The sequence below is a fragment of the Ornithodoros turicata genome, chromosome 8 (assembly GCF_037126465.1).
Source record: "Ornithodoros turicata isolate Travis chromosome 8, ASM3712646v1, whole genome shotgun sequence".
Lineage (NCBI taxonomy): Eukaryota > Metazoa > Arthropoda > Arachnida > Ixodida > Argasidae > Ornithodoros > Ornithodoros turicata.
In genome coordinates this window covers 19,746,161-19,768,190 of record NC_088208.1, presented here as the reverse complement: position 1 = coordinate 19,768,190, position 22,030 = coordinate 19,746,161, and the positions used below count along the sequence as shown (strand labels likewise).

The 22,030-nt window shown below is 46.1% G+C and overlaps 1 protein-coding gene across 1 annotated transcript; it reads right to left on the bottom strand.

Annotated features, from left to right (window-relative positions):
• Positions 1-7,074: 7,074 nt before the first annotated feature.
• LOC135366622 (galectin-9-like) lies at positions 7,075-18,140 on the bottom strand. Its single transcript, XM_064599411.1, has 6 exons — positions 18,012-18,140; positions 15,407-15,445; positions 13,198-13,245; positions 10,971-11,041; positions 9,827-10,016; positions 7,075-7,232 (listed from the first exon to the last, which is right to left on the bottom strand). The coding sequence occupies exons 2-6, from the start codon at positions 15,419-15,421 to the stop codon at positions 7,083-7,085; spliced, it is 474 nt and encodes a 157-aa protein (XP_064455481.1). The 5' UTR covers positions 15,422-15,445; positions 18,012-18,140; the 3' UTR covers positions 7,075-7,082.
• Between the last annotated feature and the right edge of the window lie 3,890 nt (positions 18,141-22,030).

Genomic DNA, 22,030 nt, shown 5'->3' with positions numbered 1-22,030 from the left:
CGCAGTCCCACTCTCCTTTCCAGACAGAAATTGGGGCTTATGGTTACCTGTGTAACTCCACTTCAAGACCCGATGGTCCAGAACCGATAGGGGCGCTGCCGTCTCGGGTGGAACAGAGCCGTATATTAAAAGGGAGTCTGGTCATTAATGGGTCATGCCTATACCTGAAGCTCCACCCACTTTTTCAGCTTTCTGACCAATGGAGTCTTGAAATATGGGGCGCTATCAATCAACCTATCCTCACTATTTGTCCCCCTATCCAACATGGGCAGCGCCATTTTGGGTGGCAAGTGGATTGGATGGGATTGAAATGGATACCTCTCGCAATCTGCAGAACTAATGAATTTTTGATGCAAATTTGATGAGCGCCACCTAGGGAGCGTAAGGCACGTCGGGAGTTGTCGTCTGCTTCCGTCGTTGCACCGCTGCCGGCAGAACCACCTGCTGGGACACATTCTGTTGTCGGAATGATTTTTAAACAAACCCACATGAATAGTTGGAATATAAAAAGCAAGAATGTTTATAGCACGACCTACTAGATTATAACGACCATGTCAGGCGCAGCCCTTCTATGCGCCGCATTTTTGGAAGGTAGCGGTGGCGCTTCTCATCGTCCCAGTTATTGCTTCCTCAACTTCTACAATACTTTGTACTTCAGCTTACCTTAGTATTTCTGTACAAGCGGTGGACGTTCCACAGATGTTTCATTCTGAGGTTGATTATCATCATCATTCTACGCGTTACGCGTTTTAATAGGGGCTATCGCTGTCGTCTGCTACGGTAGTCGTACACACGCTTCTGCGCGTTCAGAATTCAAATATCCATCGTCCAATCGTGTTGTGCCGATCAGTAGTGCCCCTGGCGGATCGTGCGGACAGGCTCCTCATAGGGTTTTCTGATTGTGACGTGGTCGTTATAATCTAGTAGGTCGTGGTTTATACTCATGAAATCCAGCAATTAAATATAAGATTGTACAGCACAGCGCCGTTTTTGTTATTATTTCGCTGTGATTGCTGCGATCGCCGTGTCCACTAGGCCTAACATCGGCGACAAAACGTATTATTTTCGATTAGATATCGACGGATGAGCGTAAGTCGAAACTGATTTCCGAGAAACGTATATGAGAATGTGCATTTGCAGCGTAAAATCACAGAAGTCTGTGAAAAATGTTTGTCTCGAAATCCCCGCTTCACTGTGTTTGTTTTCGACGCCATTTTGGGTGGCAGTATGGTGTCATGGCGACCCCCTTGGTAAAAAGCAAACCAACCACAGGAGCGAGACTGTGATTGACAGGTCGAGCCTCTTTTTGTGACTCCTCCCAATGGCCAGACTCACTTTTAATATACGGCTCTGGGGTGGAAAGGTACTGACGCCGCCGAGCGTCGAATTAACCTACTGCAGGATGACCATAGACGAAAAAATGCAGGATTCAAAATGGGCAACGTAGGCTCTTTACTGCTGTTTGTTTCCTGCTGTTGGTGCTGTTTTGCTGTTCGGTTGCTCCCTCGTTCGTCTCTCTCGTTTCTCGGCTGCTTCGTCTTCCGTTTGTTTGCAAGGTAAGTCCGTCTTATATAGCTCATTCTCACTTTAACTTCGATAACGAGTTTCTGTATCTTGATCACATTTCTTCAATAGCTTGCAAGACCATAGCTTGCCCCCAAGAACGCTAACATGCTTGTCCTGGCCATTGTGTCCAGCATCAGGTGAACTCATAAAAAGGAAGGAGAATTACAATGGCAATTTTCTGAATTCTGTCATCCCTGTGATCGTTGCGAAGGGCATGCATGTCTAAACACTTAAGTTGTGGAGGCTTTGTAATTCTGTAGCCTTTGAGTTTCGTGTATTTCCTTGCTGAACTTTCCCTTCCGAAGCGTATACTTACGTCACAATCGCATTTTGGCTGTTCCACGTTTTTCCCATTACCGTCTTTTCTGATGAAGTGAAATGAGACTCACGGCATATTTAATTTTTTTTTTCAGGCATGGAGTTTTTCAAGATCATTGTGGCCATCCTTCGGTGCATCTGCCTTGCGGCCACGGCCTTCTTTCTCTACCTCGCGGTCACCGAGGAAGACGACGTCCTCCGGGCCGTCTGCACCCTATGCGGCCTCGGCACACTGCTCCTCTTCGCTATGGGAAACGAGGACATTCGCAGCACCTTTTGGAGAAACGAATCAGAAGAAAACATGATACCTGAACTGACAGTTGACCACTCGGCGTCGGCCCACGCACCGTCCGGGTGGTCCGACGAGGGAACTGTTACAATCACCATGACTGAGTGAGGCGTTTGAGATCTTGGTTCGTCTTTTTCGGTCTTTTTTTTTTTTCGTTTTTCTGTTTTTTTTGTTTGTTTTTTTCGTTTTTTCTGGTTTTTTTTCGTTTCTTTTTCTTCGTTTTTTGTTTCTTTTTGTTTTTTGTTGTTTCTTTTCTTTTCTTTTTTTTGGGGGGGGGGTGGAGGGCGTGACTCAGTTGGATGAGTGTCATCCAACTGAGTCACAAGCGAACCGGCCTCCACGTGGCGCCCTCTGGAAACGGCAAACTAGCCGGCTAACGGTTCGCTCACGACAATTTGTCGTGGTCTCAATTATACTATAGTCATGGGGAACAGCACTGCACTGCACTCTAAAAACTGGACTTCGCCGCATTGCTTGCTCTGCGCGCCAACCGCTGTCACGAATGATTATTGTTATCGCTTCTGATTCAAGGAGAGAGGCGGTCGTGCGCCCTTTTGCGCCAATTTGGATGTATAATAATAGATAGAGTCACTAAATAAGTGACTCTAATAATAGACACAAAAAGGCGTACGCCTCTCCTCGAATCAGAAGCGATAGCCCTATATTTCGTAGCAGTGGTTGCGCAGAGCGTGTTACGCGATGAAGTTCAGCTTTTAGAGTGTGTCCCGTGGTGCTCGCTTGACGTACTCAGAACAGCTACCTCACACTTCTGTCAAGTAATCAGTTCCAACTTACTGAAATTACTGCACGTGTCCGGGCATTTTCCAAAACCGATTAAGGTAGCCTAATTAAAGAATGGCAGTTGCATAAATGGCATTTCATTGCTTTTGCTACTGTTCGTCTGTATTTGTTCTATGTCTCATAGAACAAATGAGTTCACCCGTGTTCATTCTGCTATGACTCATTGCGTCAGCTACTGTTCAGCTCTGTTCGTTCTCATATTGTCTTGAGTACCTCCTTGCTGCAGATTCCTCACTTCAGTCCTGGAAGCTTAGGAGAATTTTTTCCGTCCACACACTCCATTGAGGCTTTAGTCAATATTTATTTGTCGTTGTTGTTGTTGTTGACGCGTAATGGCGTTGACACCATTGCACGTTACCTTCAACCATTCAAATACCACGCCAATGACGAGTACGGTGCCCATAAGAAGAACAGTCCCTGTTCGAAATATCTGCATCTCTCGTCCCGAGGCCCTTCTCCACGGCTTTTCGTGCTAGCTCGACTTTCGCCGTACCCACAAGGCGGCCACAGTGTATAATAGTCGTTAAGAGTCAGCCAATCAATATGCTGCGATACTATGATGTTACACGCCGTCCACTGCGCTCAGAAGGCCGTTTGGACAATGGGCTGATGCAGACGACACGTGACGAAGGAATGAGAGGAAGCATTAAAGGGACTATGAAACGATTTTTTCTCCGTTTCGTTCGAAAGAAGACATTTTTCTGAGTCTAGAACCGAAATTTTACTTTCGTCGCGCGAGCGGATTTCTCGGGAGCGAATTTAAACGGAGCGGCGAAGGGAGGACAGCTGGCGCCGCGCCGAGGCGAGCTGCCGAGCGGAGACACAACGGGCAACTTCACGCGACCACGGCCGGCTCAGCAACACGTCATCGTGACGTGTTGCCGAGCCGAGGAATCGCGCCAGGAGCATGCGCCGTAGGATCCCGCGTATGCGTTCATCGGGAGTGGAAATCTCCATGACAGCAGCTTTCGCGCGATCGGCAGATTTCGGCAGTGGCGGCAGCCACAGCGCGAGCTCGCGGCATTACTTGCCATTGTGCAACACCGGTGACGTAACGGGGAACCGAAGTGCGATCCGTACAGTTACACCATCGACAGAGAAATATGCGCGGGAGAGAAGGAACGCGGAAGAGACATTTCCAGCGCGCGCTCTTCGCAGAGTGGAGCGATTTCGTCCGGAAAAATTTGTGACATATTAGTTTCTCTGCGGGAAGAACAGTTTCCATCGAAAAAAAGTCTGGAGGTTCGGGAAATTTCATAGTCCCTTTAAGCAGGCCTTGTGTATTTAGGTATCGCTGGTAATGGGGGCGCGGGAAATTGGCTCCGCGAATACTGAAACTCATCGGGATGTGACATCACGATATGCAACTCATCCACTGAGGCAGCCGCAGCGACGTCACGTGCATTAGTAGCGGCATCCGAGCCTCTCGCGTCTGTGACGTCACAGGTCGATGAGGAGGTACGTTCGGAGGACTCGACGACTGCGACACGTATAGCCAGGGAAGGATAACGGACGTATTTTGGTTACCGTTTCCATTTTCGTTACTGCTATATTTTCGTTTCTGTTATCCGTTTCTGATACCAGCCTTTCAATTTCGTTTCAGTTACGTTTCCGTTACTGTTTCCGGTAATGGAACGGTTGTTACAGAGCTGCGAGAGGACGGCCCGTCCGGCTCTATCAGCACCCTGTTTTGCCCAAGTGCTGCTTCGGCGTCACGCGTACACACTACGCAAGTAATTTTACGTCGTTGGGGCGCGCACAAGATAAAAAAAAATGTAGGAACACGTCTTCAGTCACTCGGAGTCCAGTAACTCAAGATGGACGTAACCTTCATCCAATGTCGCATTTATAAGCGGACTCTCTCAGTAGTAAATAATACTGCCATGGCCACGGTGAAATGAAAAAAAAAAGTACAAAATAAGTAAGTAAAAATGCTAGGCTGTCACCCTCGTGCTATGGCTGAGTATAGTCATGTGTTGATGTCGTCATAGAGTTATGAGGGCTGGGAAGAGGTAAGCTACCTCGAGATCCAATATTGCGCTTTCTTTTCACGCTCTCGTGTAGTATGTACACCATTACAGGGAATGGCGTCATCAAAATACAAAAACAAAATATGAAAAGTCACTCAGATGTCCTCGCACAACAGGAATAGCCATTACCCGAATTCAATACAGGGCGATAAATTCGTTTCCGTTTCCGGTAATGGGAGGACCGTGGTATGCGTTTGCGTTTCCGTTATCGTTACCACCTCCAATCTCGGTAACGTACCGTTTCTGTTTCCGTTACCGTTACCGTTACCCTTCCGTAGCAAAGTCGCTCGTAACAGAATCCGCTCATTGGCGGTAGCCAAGGTCGCGCTGAGGACTGGCGCCCCACTCCTCCCTGCTGTCCTCTCTCCATCTGTCAATATCTGTACGCCATTCATAGCCACAGTTGCGTAACGGCGCTAACACGCAATCGATTACTCAACCGAATCACACGTACAGGTTGGGACAAAAGTTTACGGAACACGCGAGCTACGTACTTTTTCTTCGGTGCGACACCCTAGCGGCTGGCAGAAGCGAGTGAGTTCACCGTTTCGGAGGGGTGGAAGGGTGCATTCACAGGGGTGACACAAACCCGCCATTGTTGTAACTACCCTCAAGCGGGTGCTTTTGGCAAAACTGCCATCTTGTCCTGGTCGCACGTCATAGAAAACGTCATTTGGAGGTCATGTGACTTTGTTTACACGTCGTTTTGCCGGTTACCGACATATTTTCGCCGTCATAACACCAAGAGATGACCGTATTTTGCCAGCGTAAACTATGCGGTGCTTCTTCCGCAACATGGTAGCCCATTTCACCTTAGTTTAAGTACATCGCATCGGCTCGGTAAGTCTTAACGCGCGGCGTCATCACATCTTTGGAAGTTGTCAACAATACGAGTCTGTATGTGTAAAACTGCGCGTTTTATTGCGAGATTATCGGATAAAAAATTATTACCGTGATCGAAAAACATCCAAAACGTCGTCCAGAAACAACAACCGCATTGTTTACAAACGGTTTGGCCGCCGATCACGGGCGCCGCCACCTTTAAGGTCACGTGTGCCTTGACGTTTGCTGTGACATGCGACCAGGACCTGTCCAGGATGCATTGCGTTCGCCCAGCACGCTTTCGTCTACGGAGCAATACATTGGATGCCACCCCTGTGGGTGCATTGTTAGAAGAAGAGTGCAGAGAAGAAGGGTGCACAGAGGCGACACTTCCTAGGCGCACCCAAGCGACACTGCTTGGATCTACCGCTGTGTGTCGCTAACAACGCACCCTTCCATCCCTCCGAAACAGTGAACTCACCTGCTTCCGCCAGCCGCTATAGGGTGTCGTACCGAAGAAAACGTATGCCGCTCGCGTGTTCCGTAAACTTTTGTCTCCCAACCTGTACCAAAGTAAGTGGACGGACGGATGAATAGGATGGATGGAAGACATACAGATTTACGTAGAAATAATACTACACTCTGAACTGCAGTGCACTGCCCGCGTGGCGCAGTAAATGTCGCAGCCCGTTTAAAAGAGCAGTGAGATCTGCTCCTGCACAAATGTGTCCTGCTTGGCTGGTGCCTATAGTAGGACAAACACCGTGCTTGCCTGCATGGATGAACAAGCGGCTTGGCTGACCTAATAGCCACTATATATAGAGTATCCTCAATGGACCTTTTCCGACAACGCGTATGCGCATGCCCAGCCCCTGTGTTCGCCACCTTTGAGCGGAAAACATCGCTATGGACCCACCTGCGGGCGACTGTCAAGTTCATTGTGGGGAGATAATCGGTTTCAAGGTTACGCAGGCGTTTGAGGTCTGGTAATAAGTACAATGCGGTTTCACTCTTTTCGCAATCTTCTCTTGCTTACACTTTCCTACGCAACGTGCCAGTCCGAAAAGTGTCACCATTATTGGGGGGAAAGACACGACGTTCCAAACTCCGTCGCCAGGGGCGACGCAAATATGGAAATGGTCCATCAGAGGAAGAGATTGGGAGCATCGCTCTCTGCTGCCCCCCACAGCCCTCAGTTCTTCCCACGCTCTTAGGGCATGCTCCACGCAAAAATAATGCATTCCTACAGCATTTTGCTAGTTGTATATTTGCTTCGTTGGTTCACAGTTCTCCCTGTATTGGTTCACTCTGCGCAGCCTTGCGGCTCCATAGACAGTGATCGCCGTTACCCTTCTACAATGTGCGTTGCTCTCGAAGGTGGTCAAAGGCATCGAGTTGATGGACACCTGTAAAATAGAAGAACGAAAAATACAAGTTATAAGCGTGTTCAAATGCAACATCATCTGGATGAAACGAGGCCTGATCGCTACCGAAGAGTGACGTATAAATCCATAGAATGACACTATATTGAGACAAAGCCTGATCGCTTGGGCGATGTGACGTAACAATTAAGAGTCAGTCAATCACAACCAGAGTTCGAGGTAACTCGTTACTGTAACTAAGTTCCTTTTTTCGGTAACTTGTAACTTAACTCGGTACTTTTGCGGCGTGGTAACTTTCAGAGGAACTCGTTCCTTTTTCAGGTAACTTTGCCAAAGTAAGTTAAGTTCCAAGTTACTTTTAACTCGCTCTTCACTCACGTCCACATATTTTCTTGCTTTCTCTCTGGTTCCTTCATGGCATTTATGCCATAAAACGTGATAATCAATCTGTGACAGCATTTTATTGAGGAAGTAAGAACCGCTGCCATTGAAATGAAGCTGAACCATTGTGCGCCCACAGGGAGTAAGGTGCAAAGAGTTCGAATAGAACTCTACCAGAGAAACGTCATCATGACATTGGTAGACAGACTGAAACCGAAACAGATCGGAAGGAGAGGGCTGGGTTCCACAAATGGGCACTTGTTCGCTACCTCCCATTGAAAGAAAAGTAGGACCGAGGGTCGCGTCCCTTTAAGGGACCAAATCGTAATCCCCTCAAGACCGTGGCTTTCGGGCGCGACCTTGTTCACCTCTAGCTTCGACCGTAGTTCAATTCTACCACATTATGGCTCTGTCGAACACTATGACGTCATTTGTTTACAAAGAGGGAGAGGTCTGTTGTTGGACATAAACGAAAATGATCTAAGCGTGTTGCACTCCTCAACTCAAGTAACTCAAGGTCTAACTCAACTGCTCACGCGCGCTGCACCTGCGTAATGCTGTTTTGTGGCTGAAGTAACTTGGAAGTAACTCGTTCTTTTTTTTTAAGTAACTCAGTAACTGCGAGTTACATTTCAGGCTGAAGAACTTCGTTATTAACTTAGTTACATTTTGCACGCGGTAACTGAACTCGTAACGAGTTCTTTTTGACGGGTAACTTCTCAATCTATGATCACAACCGTGTTCTGTGGCCGTAGCTATGGAAACGAGCCAAGCATCAGCCGCATGGGCAGCCACTTTATACGCCTACGTTGGGAAGAAGTGAGGGGAGACATTGTGCTGGCCTTCTGTGTCTAGGTACAGTGAACTAGAAGAGGGCAGTGGAAAAACCGATGGGTTTGCGCCTTGCGACGTCTATATGAGCAAGTGACGAAAATACAGCGGCGGCGCTGCTATCGCCAACTACAGTGTTGCGGGCATGCTTTGCAAGGCGTGTCATCTGCGTCTCAACAATTTTACGAATTCAGATTTTTATTCGTTTCTGTTTTGTTGAGAACAATTAGTTACAATTGTAATTTAGTTGCAATAATAACTGCATTTTTATTCTGCGTCTCCTCCTTAATAACTCTCCATAGTCGTCGATTGCAGCGCGGCCGTTGGCTGTCGACGTCGGTGCTGCAATCGCGTATTGTCCAAACATAGCGAGCCTATAGCCATAGCCATAGCGAGCCGTAGCCCATAGGCTATACGACAGTTTGTGTCTGCGCAGGGGAGAAGGTAAAGCTTGGAGAAACCACGTGACGTAAGAACCGTACACAGTTTCTGTTTTTTTTTTTTTTTTACATAAATCACGAACGACGCAACGGTTGAATCCCGTTCCTTTTGTGTTGCTGTCAAGGTAACGGTATCTTTCATTCCGGGAGGGGAAACTTTTGCACTTGAGTGCTCCCTTAACCAAGATCATAGCGCCAATCATTGTATGAAAAAAATAGACATTTCCTGATTTCTTTTAAAAAATGTTCTGTCCATAGATATAGCTGGTTCACAATGTATATACTCCTTTGCTTTTCCTCGTTGTTCTTATTTCTTCTGCGGCTTCCCCTAATCACCGTGAAGTGGAGATGTGGCTTCGACTGGAGCGCTATGAGTTCATGACGTCACCCGCAGGGGAGCACCACAGTCGCTATAGTGTACTTGCAACCGCTATATCTAAGGTTATGACGGTCTTGACCCTGATCGCATTCACTGTTCATTTGGCATTCATATGTTCTTGTACTGTGCGAACATTACCTCTAGGATTGCAATTTTTATATTTGCTACTGTTTCACAACTGCTTTGTGCGCATGCACTGCGACGCCGATGACCTTGGGGGCGCTGGACAGGTTTAGTTCCGTATTCAATATACCAATATAGGTTTATCGTTGTTGTTTTCGCCACCCCTCTATATACTGCGAGGGATTAACGAATGAGTTCCCCGAACTCATTCGCTGGGCGAATGCCATTCGCATTACTGCCATTTGGTTTCACCGTGTGACACGGAACGAATTTCATTCGCTGGGAATGACACTCAATCTGCCGTGTGAAAGGGGGTATATAGGTCCATGGCAGCGAACCAAACCCGAAACCAAACTCTGCGGATCCTGCATGCAATCATGGCGGCGGTTTCTCTTTTTTTCGAAGATCGTGGTGACGTCGGTGAGCAAACTCACACATGCGAGATCTGGAACATCGTCTCGTACCTCGTACTTAAATCCCTTCGCCTTGATCTTGAAAACGAAGTGTTCTCCATTGTCGACGAGGAGGGGACACCTTTTCTCGACTCCCCAGACACCTCTGGTAAGCGTGTTTACGACAGTTACTCCTTCGTGGAAGCGTGGACTGATGTGTATCGCTATGTCGCCGGTAGATGTCTCCAAGTTGACAGAGAAACTAAAGCAAAAGAATAAAGAAAAAGGCAATGAGAACAACACCAGGACGTACACGAAGACTTGATCCACACTTGATCCGCCGGCGGGGCGGTGAAGAGAAAATTAGGAAAATGATTGGTGTACTTTCCGGGTACCACTGACTTTAACCCCTGCTACGCAGAAACATGATGAGGTAACGCTATACGGAGACACGGACGGCGTTATGGCCGCGTGTGTCTTCTGGTCCAATGTCTCCGACGCGTTACCTCAGCATGTTTCAATGTAGCAACCAACGCGCTCAGTACACTTTCTCGCCCTGCTACACAGGCACTAAAATTTACATTGAGTGCTTAGTGAGTTAAGTTGTGACGTCCGTAATGCCGTTTTCTGCTTACTGAGTTCGCGACAGCTCATTTGCCCATGAAATGCCTACTCTCGCTCCCATTGTTAGCGGAGAGTTCAATCTATCTGTTCAATCTAATGTGATGTGACAAGCTTTCTCAAACATCTTTTTGATGAAAGAAGTCCCAAGTTGTTTTTCGAAATTTTTATCGACAACGGCAAAAAAACTTAGAATGCCCCGCCACATTGCTTGTTTTGATTTCGGCACCGGTTGCCGAACACGTTGCATGACCACGTGATTCACATACATTGGACCTATATACTCAACATGAATACCCAGTTGATATTATTATACTTCAGAATGTTACACACATTTTCAACATGTTTAACTATAGGTTTCGCTTTTTAAAGTAGCATACCTTAGGTATATTTTACTTAGTGAGTGGGCCGTATATCGACATCACGGCGTTTTTAATGTCATTACAAAAAGACGTGTTGAACGAGCTTCGCAAATAATGTCATTCGAGAGGTGAATGCCATTCGGCAATAATGACATTTCTCATGCACGTGTAGCTGAAGTGAAACTTCTTTACAGACTCTGCTTATCTAAGACGAGTACGAAGTTTCCAGATACCTGTCTCCACCTGTGGAATGTCCCCTGGCCACAACCACGGGTTCGTCGATGAGCGGTTCCAATAGTGTCGACTAGGTGAGAATATGCGCATGTGGAAATGAAATAGGATAAAATGAGTTCGTGAATGACATCAAAGATCGTCACTATAGCCAGGGAGTTTATTTCAGGGAGTTCATTCCATATGCATATTTTTGGGATGCGCCCATACGGATGTCTAAGGCTCTTCCACACATCACCAAGCACAATTACGCACATCTACACTCTTAAAAATGAACTTCACCGCATAGCACGCTCCTAGCCAACCATCATCTCGAGTGATATCGTTATCTGCCCTGATTTGTTGAAAAAGGGGGGCGTACGCCTTTTCTGTGACAATTATAAACAGCATAAGTGTCACAAAAATGACGTACGCCTCCCGTTTTCAACAAATCAGGGCAGATAGCGATATCATTCGAGATGATGGTTGGCTAGGAGCGTGCTATGCGGTGAAGTTCATTTTTAAGAGTGTACAATGTTCAGTATGATTGAAAGGAGCAGTAGGACGCTGATGAGCTCGTGCATGGCTACGAAAGGACGGTATAGACAAGGAGAGAGACGACACAGAAAACTTATGTATTGTCTGTCTCTGTTGTTTCTGCGTGCCACGGAATTTTCTACGTTTTTTATTCTTCTTGTCTCGGGTACCGTACTTTTGTAGTAATGTTGCGTATGTCATAAGACTGCATATTTGGGCATATTTTCTCGAGATTGTCATGTGATATGACCCTTGCGTATTATGTTATAACTCGGCGCTACTTGAATTGTTTTTGTATTTGTTTTTTACGTTCACCGGCCGTTCCCTTTCTTTTGCCATTGCTCACGTTATTTCAAGCGCGAACTCATGGACCTAAAGCCATCGTTAAGCTTCAGCGCTGCTTCTTGCAACGTAAACAGTGGATTCTGCTGTATACGCTCGTTCGGCTGCTCAGGGACCGCCCTCTCTCACTGCTATCAGTGCCACCTGTGGTGGCAAGGATAAGTTGTTTCCCGCATGTATTTCCGTTATTTCGCAGTTACCTGCAATTATTTCATCGGGCATTGTACACATACACTGAGACAGGTCGAACACAAGACAGAATTCACGCGATGACGTGTGAAATCGTCAACATCCTCGCTTGTACAATATGTTGGAAAACTTTTCCTCCGCCCGCCACCAGGGAAGACAGACAGCGACAGTGTCGCCGTGTCAAACTCTAGCCGAATGTCCCTAATAGAACTAGCACCCAGAACGGACTTCTCAACACAGAACTTGCGATAAGTAATCAGCGAGTTGAAGGTAAAGATGCCGCAAGCATCCATGTATCCCAACACTGACTGGGCTGCCATTGACGCTAATGCGCACATTTTCGCGTTACAAAGCTTTCTTAACTGACAACAGGAAGTCTGTATCACGCCATGTAAAATTTTTTATCATCATTGATGAGAAATAGCTGAGCGTGCATCGGGTGAACGTAGGTGGAAACTTTCAACAAAGGGTGCAGATTTTCGTTCAGTGCGTTCCAAGTAATTTAAAGCTATGCTGAAGCTTCCGGAGGAACATTCCCGGCATCACCATATTTTATGCATATCTTGTGTATGTTTAGACGTTTCGTGCTGCATATTTGCATGCATATTTTGGAATGCTTTTGGCATATTCAGACGCGTTTCGCGTCGCCTATTTATATGCATATTTTGGGGTACTTTTGTGCATATCTAGACGCGTTTCGCGTCTCCTATTTATATGCATATTTTGGAATATTTGTGGATGTTTAGACGCCTTCGTCTTGCATGTTTGCATGCACATTTAGGGATGCACCGGGGCATGTTTCGACGCGTTTCATATATACATGCATATATAGCTTGAACTGTTTTTGCGTATAAAGTTCCGGACCCCAATGCTCACCCTCCCCCCTCCAACCGAGTATTTTAGATATAAATTATTTTACTCACTCGCTCCCTCACTCAAATTGGACAGGCATATCGATTTTGAGCATGCAAACATAACGAAACGAGAGACGGTTCCCCACGTCCTTCTAAAAATTGCTGCTACATGAAATGGCCAGAACGGAAGCCGTCCTGTGGGTAGCAACCCGAATTTGAAGCTGTAATACGAGCCCAGATAATATCGTAAATTTTCACCAAGTCCCCATTGCGACGTCAGGACTATTCCGATTTGCATTGTGATTGCACACAGAACGCCTTTACTTACATCGACCAGAGGAGCGTTGATGAATGCTCGAGGGTCACCATTCCAATGCTGCAACATAATTTATTTTGGTTACGTTAATGTACTTTCCGTAATTACCGCTAGTGTCGTTTTGTTCGAAGTACAAGCACAACGAGAATAAGTTTTTAAAGTGTATATATATACAGTAATTATGAGGAAAACTATAGGAGGTAAACGGAAGCACCGCGTGGGCAGGGCACACATACAAGGCAAAATGTGAAATAGCCAAATGACGGACAAATGGAGCTTCTAAACGATAATGGCTGGCACGCTAGCCACTGAGCCACGGGAGCTGGTGACATAGACCTAGACATAGACATAGACATAGACAAGCATCGTTTGTCCCATTTGTCCTGGCCAATCTCCCTTAGTGGCTCACGGCCATCATCTCAAAGAAGAAGGGAGAAGCGTGGGGCAAGTGACGCGAGGATAGGAGGTGTGCTGTTGCTTCTTTGGAGCCATGCGAGGGTCACGTTACCTGAATAGACCAATGAGGTCGCTTTGCACGCGTCACTTTGGGGGCCACTTCGGCGCGCTACCCCCACACCTCTCCAAGTATTCCGAAACTATGCGTTGGAGGCTCCCATAGAGATGTATGTAACCGAAACCGGTAGGCGAGCGGTGATGTCACCCCGGAGTGTCCCCCAATCTCTGCTTCACTTCTCAGAGCAATAGGGCTCCTCCTTTCTTTCCTTCCTCCATGGGAGCACCCTTTCCAACTTTTTTGCATTGAGACGGGCGTGCCAGCCTTCGCATTGCATTCTGGGGTGCTCCTGTCTGCCAGTTGACCGCTCACGTGACCCCAAGAGCATGCGCATGCCATCCGCCGAAGCAGACGACGGAAGTCGTGGTTGTCTACCGTGATATCCTCATTGTCATGAATGCGCGCGTGCAGTTTTATTTCTGTGTGTTCGGAAGTTTTGTTCTTGGTTTACTCTAGCTTCTATTACAAGATCAGTTACAAGTCAAGTTATGGCCTGCAGGACAAGTAGGGACCACTAAAAATATCGTTCGTGCTAGCGACGTTTGTGTGACGACATTTTGTTTGTTGCTGAAGCGGTAAAGAATGCCATTAATCAGACTTGTACAACAATGGAGGAAATCAAATACCTGCAGCTGTAGCACAGCGCCAGCTCGCAAACAATGGTTCAAGATGACTCACACACACCCAGGCGCACGAAACAACCGATCAAGTACGTACTTACGAATGAAACGTTGTTCCCGTGACAGAGCTGCTTTCCGTTGAACGACAGCCGCAGCCGTGGTAAGAACACGTTAACATAACGTTGTTTCCGCAACGGTGCTGGACTTTGGAAAGACATAAAAGCGCGAGCAATAAATCATAGCTAAACCGAAACTTTAGAGGGGATCACGTGGTGGACAGAAAGTAATGGCGGTTTTGACACGAGCGACCGCCAGAGGGGTCCCACGGAAATCTGTTCGAAACGGCCACGCCCGTGTTTCCTTCCTCCATATACAAAGTGGCGTGCGCAGGATATACTCATTGGCGTTCTCGGGTAACGTGACGAAACGTGACCCTTACAGGAACTCAAGCAAGCTAAAACTCACCCTCTGTTCACAGAGTGAAAGATGAAAGTCACTGAAAAGGTTAGCCAGCTGTTGGGATCGAACCCACATCTTCTGGATTCTTAGGCAATTTGAGGCTTTGTTTGTATCTGTCCCTTCTATGTTGTTCCAACCTCAGAACATCAGTTTATCTCTTGTTCACAGAGTGCCTCGTTTTCTTCCTTCCACTCTGATCGCAATGGACTCCGTGATGTGCGCCTTTGTTGACGTCTTCCGGACGATTCGGACGAGACTTATGATGGCTACACTGATGTGCGGTATGCAGCTATGCGAAGGGGGGCTCATACTATTCCAACGCGCCCAGGGTTGTTATGCTCTGCTGCGGGACCTGGTCCCTCCGCCGGTTCCCGCATGTCCCTATCCGGCACGGTTTCCAGGCCGATCCCCCTTGAAGTTGGCCCAGGACGTATAATAATTCCCCGATCACCTACTCCTTCCTCTTGTTCTGCCATCTCTCCCTTTGTAGATAGACATATATGTAGATGTAGAAAGAGAAAAAAAAATGGAAACATAGGTCGCGCCAGTGCGGTCAGCTGTTCCCTTTGTGTGCTGTACACCGTTCATATAGCTACAGTTGCTTAAAGATAAAAAGTCGTACGCTTACTCTAGAAGATGCCATCTTGGAAGTTGAGTGCCTTATCGCCTGAAAAAGATAGGACGGACGTTGCTGTCTTATCGGATCGGTCCTTTCAAGCGCACTCTATGAGGTGTACATGTCGCCATACTATTGGCAGATAAACCTGATTACGTGTAGCGTCACGGCACCATTATTTGTATGAGGTATAACAGTGGCTCTGCGTTTTCTGGTGTTTCACTTTGGTTGGGGAACGCGGCGTTTAATGTCACGGCGTCTCTACTTCGCTTACCACCTGCAGGCCGACAGAGTTTGACTTTTAAAACAGATAACGGCGACTGTTTTAAAGACGGTAATCTAGAATTTGCATTCAGCAAGTCTTGTTAAAAATTATGGCATACATTTGAGACTTCCAGTGAGAAACGACCTTCTGAAAGCTTGCACTTATGCCGTGAAGGATAGTCAAGACACGTGACAGAAGTGAGGGCTAGTCATAGAAGGCAGATGACAAAAGTGAGGGATAGACATAAAAGGCAGATGACAAAAGTGAGGGCTAGTCATAGAAGGCAGGTGACAAAAGTGAGGGATAGTTATAAAAGACAGATGACAAAAGTGAGGGATACTCAGAAAAGGCAGGTGATAAAAGTGAGGGCTAGTCATAGAAGGCAGATGACAGAAGTGAGGGATAGACATAGAAGGCAAATGACAAAAGTGAGGGCTAGTCATAGAAGGCAGATGACAAAAGTGAGGGATAGTTATAAAAGACAGATGACAAAAGTGAGGGATACTCAGAAAAGGCAGGTGATAAAAGTGAGGGCTAGTCATAGAAGGCAGATGACAGAAGTGAGGGATAGACATAAAAGGCAAATGATAAAAATGAGGGCTAGTCATAGAAGGCAGATGACAAAAGTGAGGGATAGTTATAAAAGACAGATGACAAAAGTGAGGGATACTCAGAAAAGGCAGGTGATAGAAGTGAGGGCTAGTCATAGAAGGCAGATGACAAAAGTGAGGGATAGACATAAAAGGCAAATGACAAAAGTGAGGGCTAGTCATAGAAGGCAGATGACAAAAGTGAGGGATAGTTATAAAAGACAGATGACAAAAGTGAGGGATACTCAGAAAAGGCAGGTGATAGAAGTGAGGGCTAGTCATAGAAGGCAGATGACAGAAGTGAGGGATAGACATAAAAGGCAAATGACAAAAGTGAGGGCTAGTCATAGAAGGCAGATGACAAAAGTGAGGGATAGTTATAAAAGACAGATGACAAAAGTGAGGGATACTCAGAAAAGGCAGGTGATAGAAGTGAGGGCTAGTCATAGAAGGCAGATGACAAAAGTGAGGGATAGACATAAAAGGCAAATGACAAAAGTGAGGGCTAGTCATAGAAGGCAGATGACAAAAGTGAGGGATAGTTATAAAAGACAGATGACAAAAGTGAGGGATACTCAGAAAAGGCAGGTGATAGAAGTGAGGGCTAGTCATAGAAGGCAGATGACAGAAGTGAGGGATAGACATAAAAGGCAAATGACAAAAGTGAGGGCTAGTCATAGAAGGCAGATGACAGAAGTGAGGGATAGACATAAAAGGCAAATGACAAAAGTGAGGGCTAGTCATAGAAGGCAGATGACAAAAGTGAGGGATAGTTATAAAAGACAGATGACAAAAGTGAGGGATACTCAGAAAAGGCAGGTGATAAAAGTGAGGGCTAGTCATAGAAGGCAGATGACAGAAGTGAGGGATAGACATAAAAGGCAAATGATAAAAATGAGGGCTAGTCATAGAAGGCAGATGACAAAAGTGAGGGATAGTTATAAAAGACAGATGACAAAAGTGAGGGATACTCAGAAAAGGCAGGTGATAAAAGTGAGGGCTAGTCATAGAAGGAAGATGACAGAAGTGAGTGATAGACATAAAAAACAAATGACAAAAGTGAGGGCTAGTCATAGAAGGCAGATGACAAAAGTGAGGGATAGTTATAAAAGACAGATGACAAAAGTGAGGGATACTCAGAAAAGGCAGGTGATAAAAGTGAGGGCTAGTCATAGAAGGCAGATGACAGAAGTGAGGGATAGACATAAAAGGCAAATGACAAAAGTGAGGGCTAGTCATAGAAGGCAGACGACAAAAGTGAGGGCTGTCACAGAAGGCAGGTGATAAAAGTGAGGGCTATATTCAAAGTAGGGTCTGACTGTTTCGGGTTAAACGTCATTCGCGGATTCGGGAGGAGGGGGTCCGGAAATCGGGTGCTATTAATAGATTCGGGTGTTATCGGGTTACTCTTTTCTTTCTGCCCAGCAAGCGGCCTATAGTTAGAGGTGCACATATTGGTGAAACATGCATTCCTCACGATTTAGTCACAAACATCACATGCTTTGCATAGTTTATTTTCGCACTCGGATAATGTGTTCATCGGACATGCGCACAGATCGCTACTAAATCGTGTACGTGATACATGATACTACGTAATATTTTATTTGAATTCGGGGAAAAATCGAGTTTAACCCGAATTGGTGAAAACTGATTCGGGAGGGAATAATCGAGGGAATCGGGTTTAACCCGAAAAAGTCAGACCCTATAAGTAAAAGCCGCGACAGGTACAGACAAAAAGAGTTAGGGTAACAGAAATATTTACCTTTACTGGCTGCAAGAAGCGGGTCTCGACGATAGCTGGGATGCAAAGTGCGCTGTGTGCGTCTGGAGTGGCAGCGTCGGTATCGGTCAGTATTGTGCTGTATTGAAGGGTCTTATCGCTGAGTATATCTGCCAACTATGGCGTGTATATAGACGTGGAGTGCATAAGAGCTGCGGCAAGCCAGAACACTGTACTCTTCGAAAGGAACGTTAAAGGGTCAGTACCGTGCAAAAAAAAATTCTACTCTGTAAAAACAGGGCTTCACCGCATAGCACGCTCCTAGCCAACCGTCGCCCCGAGTGACGTCGTTCTTTCCCCGGATTGGCTGAAAACGGGGGGGGGGGGGTACTTCGTTTTTGTGGCATTACGCAGTTCATAATTGACACAAAAATAGCGTGCGCCCCCCGTTTTCATCAAATAGACCTCTCCCTGTGTACAAACAAAGGACGCCAGATAGTACACCAGCGCCGCCAACTTGGTTAGACTGGTATAAAATAATCAATAAGTCACAACAAAGCCACGTTTAAATGTGACTTCTCATATTGTAATCGTTTTTGTAATTCGTTACATATTACTATTTGTATGGCCTTGTTCTGCACCGTTCCACCGGTTGCCTTATCTCTTCGGTAGCCCTTTCTAAAGATGGCTACCAGGCTCTTCCATCTTCTGGAGTTCCTCTCGGAGTGCACTTGGTGTCGCTACACAAAGCAAGCACGCAGAGCCGTATATTAAAATGGAGTCTGGCTATTGAGAGGAGTCGCAAAAAGAGGCTCGACCTCTCAATCACAGTTCCGCGACTCTGATTGGTTTGCTTTTTACCACGGGAGTCGGTCGCCATGACACCTTACTGCCACCCAAAATGGCGACGAAAACAAACACGGTGAAGCGGGAATTCCGTGTCAAAATTTTCAGACTACTCCGATTTTGCGCTGCATTTATGTCCTCATATAAGTTTATCGAAAATCATGCGGTGCTTTCACACGTCAAGCGTACTGGAACCTCCCCACTCTCCAAAGTCAAAAATAAAGTTGTTGTTGTTGTTCAAGCGTCCTGGAACAGCTGGTAGGACCAGCGCGACCTACGTTTCCATTTTTTTCTTTCTGTTTGTGTTCTATTCTATTCTCGAAAATCAGTTTCAACTGATGCCCCGTTATCGTTATCTAACGGAAAATAATAGTTTTGTCGTCGGTGTTAGGCCTAGTGAACATGGCGATCGCAACAAAATACTTAACAAAAACGGTCCTGTACTGTACAATTTTGAATTGAATTACTGAATCTTATGGACATAAACGTGACCGCTTTTTTTATTTCAACTATATTCACGTAGATAAGTTAAAAAATTGTACTGACGACAGGGTGTGTACGAGCAGCTGGCTCTGCCGGCAGCTGAACAACGACGGAAGCAGACGTTAATTCCCGATGTGCTTTGCTCAGCCTAGGTGGCGTTCATCAAATTTGCTCAAAAAAATCCACTAGTTTTGCAGATTGCGAGAGGTATCCATTTCAATCCTATCCAATCCACTTGTCAACCAAAATGGCGCTACCCATGCTGGATAGGGGAGCAAAGAGTGAGGATAGGTTGATTAATAGTGCCCCATATTGCAAGACGTCATTGGTCGGAAAGCTGAAAAAGTGGGTGGAACCTCAGGTAAAGGCATGACCTATTAAAGGTACTGTAAAGCAGTAGACAAGCATGATATGCCGGTGATATGACTGGATGCTTTGTTGCTTCTAAATACCACCAGCTCCCGTGGCTCAGTGGTTAGCGTGCTGGCCATGTCACGTCGAGACTGGGAGGTACCCGGGTTCGAATCCCGGTGCCGGCTGTGCTGTCTGGAGTTTTCCTGGGTTTTCCTCAGACGCTTTCAGTCATATGTCGGCACAGTTCCCTTAGAAGTCGGCCCAGGACGCACATTCCCCCAGGGCGTCAGTCGTGACGTTGCCCACATACGTGAGGCCGACAACGGCAAGCCCTATCACCCACCACCACCATTCTAAATACCATATGCGGAACCATACGGGTTCCGCTAACCATAAATATTTTTAATTTGCCATGAAAAATGCGGCTAGTTGAGCGGTGCGACGTCTGGTGTCAAACAACCCCTTGTACAGCGGGCAACACTGAAAATTGGTATTACACACTATTACATCGGAACTTCGTTATTTTAGTAACCATGTTATTAGTTTCCCTGTTTACCATGCATTCTGAAACCCCTGTTAACGGTGTTTTTGGGGGAGTAACCCAGCGCTGACCGCTGTTCGATGGAGGCTCTCCCTATTTCTCTACTGCGCCTGCGCACTCCTTCTGTTCGCGGCCTCTTTCGAATGAGCAAACTCTCTCTGTGAACCTCTGTGAACAAATAAGTCCCGACGCTGTCTGGCTTCTTGAACGTCTGACACATTTTTTTCAACAGCTCAGCATTTCATTTCAGTTCGCTTATCCGTTTATCCTCAGAGATGGATCGTTGTGTGGATTGCAGGGACGGATTTTATGGTGGATTGTGGTGGATAATGATCATGATGATGATCCTGGAGGCTATCCCCTTTGTATCGGGTGGACTGCGTAGCGTGTACTATTTCAGTCGGGCTCAGTGTTATACGCATGCATGTGGTAGCCGCCGTATGTGGCAGGAGTACGGAATCATTTCGAATACCTAGTACAGTGTTGCCCGTAATCTTTAATTGCAATTTTCTAATTAATTGCACCGTCAATTGGAATGAAATTTGCACACTTTTTGTCCTGGTGGCTTGGACTATCGAATAGTCACACTAAATGACATTTGATCGGTGCTGCTTTACGGTACCTATAATGGCCAGACTCCCTTTAAATATACGGCTCTGCAAGCACAAACGAAGTCGTATTAACAAACCACATTCGGCGATTGTATCTCATTACGGCCGAAGTCTCATTACGGCCGATGTCTCACTACGGCCGAAAGTCTCAATACGGCCGATAATCCTTTAATCCCCAAGTGTCTCATTACGGCCAAAGTCTCAATACGGCCGAAGGTAGTCTCATTACGGCCGAAGATGTCTCATAACGGCCAAAAGTCAAAATGTGTATTGTAACGTGCATTGACATGCAATGTTGCTGCCAGGTATGGATATACATTCCAGAGGGTATAAGCCATGCAGTGTGCCCTTAGGGCCCTTATCATATATATATATAAACACATTGTGTGACAATCAGTATGTTATCATACCACAGCACAATGCAGCATATTGTGTAATGTGTACACCCCAAAGGTAGTGTTGATGTTGCTGTGAAGCAGCAGGCTACTAGGTGGAGCTAGCTACTTGTGGAGAGCTAGATGAACATCGGCTTTGTTGTGACGTTTTTTGGAGACATCCTACAGTCATTGGCCAAGAAGGAACACCTATCTCAGTCGACGTCAGTTTATTTCCATTCGCTTTACAATGGTACAATTCTTGCTTCTGGAATGAGTAGACCTGCAATAAGCAAAGAGCAACCGTGAATAGGCTAGAATATTAAAAAAAAAAAACAGGCATTTGATTCTACATGGCTGGTCTTGTGCACATTAAAACCAGCCATGTAGAGTCACGAATTAACTGCACGAAGTGCATTAAGCGCACTGCATTAAGTGCACGAATTAACTCTCGTGCACTACTATACACAATTTTTCACTTCACAACAGAACCGTATGATACAACTGGTAATCTTAACAGCTCACCTCTTCAGCCAAGACTCCCTGGGCAGCAACATCCTGTTAGCCATGTTTTTTTTTTTTTCGGAATCCTTCGCCTACCCACATAACATGACTGAAATGGAAAATAGCTATAAATAACAATGTACTTAAATGACTTCCTCTTGAAATATTTGTTGTAATCAGATATACTTTTGCGCTTAGTACAGTGCAAAAGCCTGCGCAACATTTGCAGATGTTCGCAGTAAGCAATTCGAGGAGATCAAGTATGCCGACTTGTGCTTTTATTTTTGAACAAATATGACGACAAATTTTAACAAATGAAATATGGCTCACAATGATAAATGCTGCTGT